This window comes from Asparagus officinalis, chromosome 7 (assembly GCF_001876935.1).
Source record: "Asparagus officinalis chromosome 7, Aspof.V1, whole genome shotgun sequence".
Lineage (NCBI taxonomy): Eukaryota > Viridiplantae > Streptophyta > Magnoliopsida > Asparagales > Asparagaceae > Asparagus > Asparagus officinalis.
Window position 1 is genome coordinate 118,510,471 of NC_033800.1, and position 6,342 is coordinate 118,516,812.

The window sequence follows — 6,342 nt, forward strand, 5'->3', positions numbered from 1 at the left end:
TTTTCTTGGCCAATTCTAGCTTTTGTTTCTTAGTCTCATCGTCATCGTACCCCTTCTTAAATTGAACCATCGTTCTCCTGTGCAGTTCTGGTAGTGGGATAAAGGGAGCGTTCTGAGATTTAAAAATATATTTATTAGTTTTATTTATTAAATATTCTAAGAAGCGGAGAGAATATACAATGATTATTAAAAGACTTTATACCGTTGTCCTACAAAATTGATCCTCAATCTGGGCAAATGAAGTAGTCCCCGTATGATGATCATAATCTTTTTTCCATCGATTAAGTTTATTTCTCCTACATTTTTCCTTCAACATGAACAAAGAGAATGTTAGTGCATGGTATAATATACAATGGAATATATCACTAGTTTCAGATAAATAACTTGATAATAATTAACTACTATACATATTTACCTGGTGCTCCTCTTGGCCCCACAATATTATAAGTGCAGCTAAGTGTGTAGGTAGGAAAAATTGCAATGAAAAGAATAAAGAAAATTGATTTGTATTTCTTTGATTCCGATTACAACTTGATTACAAAAGAGAAGAGAACGAATTTGGTTCTCTCCTTTGTTTAAAACTGGGTTCTTCACGGTGGCGATGGAGTGCCTCCCTCGAATGCTTGCGTCGAGTTTGCTCTCCGTTGACGATCCGCACGTCTTGATTCACTGGAACGATGTCTTCTCCTCACGATTTGACGTTGTGGAGAACTTGCGTGGCAAGTTTAACTCTTGAAAAAGAGTTGATTTGAACCGAAAGTTCGGTTGATAAGCCAAGGATCAAAGCTCTCTGTTGTCGAAGTTGAAGATAATCTTCGTTGGAGGATGATGCTGATCCCCTCAAAAGCTCGCCCAAGGATCTCTCCTGTTGCTGCTAATTCTCAGCTCTAAAAAGCCAGCCTTCTATGGTCGATTCAAGCCAAGAAAAATCCAACCATGCTGCCAACTCTCAGATCCGAAAAAATGCCAGCCTTCAATGGTCGATTCCAGCCAAGAAAAATCGAACCCTCAACTCAGTTGAGTTTGTTGAGTTTTTATAGGGGGATAAGAGGTTGTAACTGCCCTCTAAATCCGCTCCTAAGTGGCCGAAAATCCCTCAGAACGTGGGATAACGGTTTTGAGGCCGTTCAGCTTGTGTTTGAACAAGTCAAAATGCCCAATCTGGCGTTCAGAACCTAACTTCGCCTCTTAGAATTGAGACGCGAAGTTGGGTGTTGGCTGAACATTGATGAACGCGAGGGTCGCTCACGTTTTGGTTTGTTGTAGCTTAGAAACGCGGGGGTCGGTGTTGGCTTCGTCATCGTACCCCTTCTTAAATTGAACCATCGTTCTCCTGTGCAGTTCTGGTAGTGGGATAAAGGGAGCGTTCTGAGATTTAAAAATATATTTATTAGTTTTATTTATCAAATATTCTAGGAAGCGGAGAGAATATATATAGAAGATTAAAAGACTTTATACCGTTGTCCTACAAAATTGATCCTCAATCTGGGCAAATGAAGTAGTCCCCGTATGATGATCATAATCTTTTTTCCATCGATTAAGTTTATTTCTCCTACATTTTTCCTTCAACATGAACAAAGAGAATTTTAGTGCATGGTATAATATACAATGGAATATATCACTAGTTTCAGATAAATAACTTGATGATAATTAACTACTATACATATTTACCTGGTGCTCCTCTTGGCCCCACAATATTAGACAGCCTACAAAGTGCTCAGGCTCAACCCTCTTATCTCGCTTGTATATCCTCTCCCAGTTGTGAGTGAAACAATCAAAGCATTTCTTCTTTATCTCATGTCTCCACTCCCGAAGAGAATGCATGAACTTTCCCTGGTATCCAAATAAAAATTCCCACCCTACGGGATTGTCTTCGATGTTGAAATATCTCTAAAAAATAAAATATAGTTAAGCATGGACAATTGACAGAATTGAAAAATAATTGTGCTAAATATAAGAATTTACCCAACAATCTCGATATATACTCTCCAGGACATGAAATGGCTGCTCCCAAGCCTCGTAATAGGGATTCACATTATCACTCCTCCGTATCAAACATCCAAGGTATGAGCTGAAGTTATTAGCCCACTGTCCGGTTGGAATCCCATTATGTCCCCATCTCACAATTGCTCGAAAACCATCCGGTGGTAACTTTTTTTTAAAGTCACTTCCTTGGCGTCCTTTCTTCTGGTAAAGTTTTTCACCTACAAAAAAGAAATAATAGATATATCAACACTTTTATTTAATCAACACTTTTATTTAAGCTCTTAGAATTTACTAAAAAAGGAAGAAGAAAAATTCTGGAATTGATTAAGTTTTTGATCAAACTCACCAAATCTTTGTCTGATTTCATTTTTTGCATCAGACAAAATCTCATCAATCTGTGGGGCCCATTCATCTAATCTTTTTTTCGCAAGCATGTATTTTTCGTTCTGCTTGAGTCTGTACCCCTCTGCACATGCTGGTAAGGGCCCGCGCTCAATCCCAGGAATGTATGCTCGAAGTATAACTGGAGGATCTGCATATAATGGTATGTGAGTCGGCTCTTCCTCACCCTCACCTATAAAAATAAAAGAAATAAATTATCATTGTGCATATATCATGAATAAAAATACGTAAGTTAAACTAAGTTATACCTGACATCTCTCCTGAACTCGGAGGCTCTTCATCAGTGGATTGGTCTTGACTGGGGTTAGCTTCGAATAACCTCCTGTTAATATTTTTAGACATCTGCAAGTTGAATAAACATACAAATTAATATAACATAGATGCAAATTAGCTTGGCGAAAATAAAAACAATATGTATTGTTGCGTTACTAAATTTTTCATTTCACATCAAGTTTGTAGGCATTTGCAAGCTGAATATACAAAATAAGATATTACATATTTATATCGTCCAAAAGGTAATTGAGATACATTGTAGTGATATTAAAGTTTTTATTATACAATTTGCAAACTAAAAAAAGTTACATAAAGACCCGATTACAAATAATTGCTGTTTAGCTCCTATTAATGTCTGTGATAATATTTGGAATGTCTGTCCGAGTTGTTGGAGCATCCGTTTCAAACACTACGTTTTGAGGGTACGAGAATTCATCGATCGCTGTATTTGGCTCATTGAAGTTGTTTATATAGCTCTCGTCATCATCTTCATTAGTAGAAGGTTGAATATAAGCCCTAGAATCCTTGTACAAGACAACCCACTCGTCTTTAACTGTAGGATCTTTCACATAGAAACATTGTCCCACCTGAGATGCAAACATGAATTTTTCATCACTATCAATTTCTTTATCGAGATTGACAATTGTAAATCCAAAGGGATCCTTTTGAGTCTTTGTAAAACACCAACGAATCATGAACATCATGTATTTATGTTCATTTGGACCACCATAGCCGTAGAATATCTCCACCACATCTTCCAACCTTCCATAATATGTCATATTATTTTCAACTGGATTCTGATCTCTTCTGTTTGAGAAACATTCCCGTGAGAAGGTAGCCATGACACCACTATTCTGGGTGACCTTCGTATCACCAACCTCCATCGTGTGAAATTTATAACCGTAAACACGATACCCACCATATTGAATTACAGCATAGTAAGGTCGCTTTGCGTGAACCTTCACTTCTTCTGATATTTGATTATTAAGGACAAGTTGTTCCTGGATCTAAATATATACAAAAATAAGCAAACTATTAAATCAAGACATTTCTAAGTTTTTTATCAATGAAATACAAATATCGCTAAATTTAACAATACTTACTTCACTATTCAACCAAGCAGGGAATTCCTTCATATGCCTTTCTTTAATGTCATGTACAGCTGTACTACCGGTAACTTCATTCTTAAGTTTTTCCTGATGTTGCCTATTAATGTGCAAAATTTAATTATTATTGTCAAAATAAAAATTTTGTCAAAATAAAAATTAAAGAGTAAATGGTATTAAAAATTCTTTTTAGATATTTTACCTCCGGTACTCCGAGAAGATTTCAAGATTATTTACAACATATGCATGCGCTTGATCTAACAATATGTTAGAATAATTTTTGTTCAGCCCGCGAGGATAGAGAACTGTGTACTCCTTATTATCAACGGGTGCTTGAAGTTCAGTTTGTTCCCCTCTCATATAACGAGAGGCAAATAAGAGACACTCGCTTCTCACGTAACTTTCAGCTATTGAACCTTCTGGGCGAGCTCTGTTACGCAATTGACGCTTCATTGAACCCAAATATCTAAAAAAGGAATATTAATCAGATATAGATGTAAAGAAATTTACATTTAATAGATATAAATATTAATAGGTAACGATTAAATTTTTCTAAATACTAACCTCTCTATTAGATACATCCAACGATAATGGACTGGTCCTGCTATTGCAGCCTCCTCCGCGAGATGATGTGTAAGATGAACCATTATTGTGAAAAAAGATGGAGGAAAGAGCATCTCCATTTCACACATTGTTTCAGAAATATTTTCTCCAAGTTTCTCAAAGTCACGGGCGTCTATAACTTTAGAACAAAGCTTTCTGAAAAATCCACAAAAATCAATAATAACCTTCACTGTTTTTTTATTCTGCATAGTACTGCGTAGTGCCACAGGTAGCAATTGATGAAGAAGCACGTGATAATCATGAGTTTTAACGGAGCATCTCTCTTCTCAATAGTATCATCAAAAAACTTGCTCCATTTTTTTGTTCTGTACCTGTGTTTTATGTTCAACCACCTTCTATTAAACCAATAACAAAACTTTCGACTGTGCTGCAGATAAAGACCTTTGAATTCTGGACCACACACTGGACATGCATATGTTCCCTTTGTAGACCAACCTGAAAGATTCGCATAGGCTGGAAAATCATTAATTGTCCATAGTAAAATAGCACGTAGTCTGAAAGACTGCTTTGCATGAGTATCATAAGTCATAACCCCTTCAGTCCAGAGTTGTTTTAACTCATCAATTAGCGGTTCTAAAAACACATCTATGTCATTGCCTGGTGCATGCTTGCCCGGTATCAATAATGAAAGTATCATATACGGTTGTTTCATGCAAAGCCAAGGTGGTAAGTTGTAAGGCGTTAATACCACAGGCCATGTAGACCAACCAGAACTCATTATCCCAAATGGATTGAATCCGTCGCTAGACAAACCTAGTCTAACATTCCTGCACTCATTCGCAAACCAAGGAAAAGTTCTATCCATATGCTTCCACGCCTCTGCATCAGCCGGATGTCTGATTTTACCATCATCAGTACGTTCTTCCATGTGCCACCTCATTTGCTTAGCAGTGTCTTTATTCATATACAACCGTTTTAGCCTTGGTATTAAGGGAAAATGACGCAGGACCTTTGCTGGAATCTTCTTTTGCTTAAGCATAGACCTTGTTGTCCCATGTGTTGAATAATTTTTGCGTTGTACCCACCGTGATACTCCACAAATTGGACACTCCTGAAGATCTTTGTTATCCTTATAGTAGAGGATACAATCATTAGGGCATGCGTCGATTTTATTGTAATCAAGTCCTATAACGGAAACAATCTTCTTTGCGTTATCATAATTTTCTGGTATGCTATCTTTTCCATTTGGAATGACTTTTCTCAGCAACACAAGCAACATATTAAAATATTTATCCGCCATTCCGCTAAGAGACTTTATATGCAAAAGACGGAGCATAAATGATAACCTGGTGAACTCGGTACAACCCTCATACAGATCATTTTCATTGTCGTTATGATCAGTCATGCCTCCAGCATTTCCTGACTCGTCAGCATCCTCGGCATCTTCAGATTGATCTATATTAGGAACTGTTAACATATCCGCGAGCATCGTATGTGTATCATCTATTCTCGTATCATCTATTCTCCCACCGGACGTACCGGTATCCGCCATCAGTTCCATTTCTTCAAGGCATCCTTCCCCATGAAACGTCCAATATTTGTACTCCTCATGAAATCCGGATATTAAGTGTTTTTGTAAATCACTTTTATCCACCAACGCCCTATTTTTACACCAACAGCAGGGACAATACACGACATCACTATTTAACTTCCGTGGGTCTGCCAAGGCGTACTGTATGAATTGATTTATTCCATCTTTATATCGACTATCCCTCCATCTATCAATACGAGGAATATCGATCCATGATTTGTCTGGAACTATCCTCATCTGTATGATATTAAGCATAATTAGGTAATGTGAATTTTTATTAGTAACGCATCAAATTAACGGTTGCGTGATATTAACTTTCTTCACGGCATCAAGGAAATTCAAATTATAATTATCTCGGAGGAAAAATTACCAGAACATAAATTATATGGGAGTAAAATCTAACGCTCATATTTTCAATAA

The 6,342-nt window shown here is 36.9% G+C and overlaps 1 protein-coding gene and 2 long non-coding RNA genes across 3 annotated transcripts in view; all 3 read right to left on the reverse strand.

The window, feature by feature from the left end:
* On the reverse strand, positions 1–472 carry LOC109848544. Its single transcript, XR_002248836.1, has 3 exons — positions 416–472; positions 203–307; positions 1–112 (listed from the first exon to the last, which is right to left on the reverse strand). It is a non-coding gene; the product is annotated as an uncharacterized LOC109848544 (long non-coding RNA).
* Positions 1,294–1,697, reverse strand: LOC109848141. Its single transcript, XR_002248710.1, has 3 exons — positions 1,672–1,697; positions 1,459–1,563; positions 1,294–1,368 (listed from the first exon to the last, which is right to left on the reverse strand). It is a non-coding gene; the product is annotated as an uncharacterized LOC109848141 (long non-coding RNA).
* The window catches only part of LOC109847685, a gene marked incomplete at its 5' end in the record, with an annotated part of 12,399 nt that continues 9,056 nt past the window's right edge, over positions 3,000–6,342 (reverse strand). The window contains 5 exon segments of the mRNA XM_020416915.1: positions 3,000–3,668; positions 3,765–3,867; positions 3,970–4,233; positions 4,332–4,526; positions 4,703–6,159. Of these exon segments, the coding sequence (XP_020272504.1) occupies positions 3,000–3,668; positions 3,765–3,867; positions 3,970–4,233; positions 4,332–4,526; positions 4,703–6,159 (2,688 nt within the window).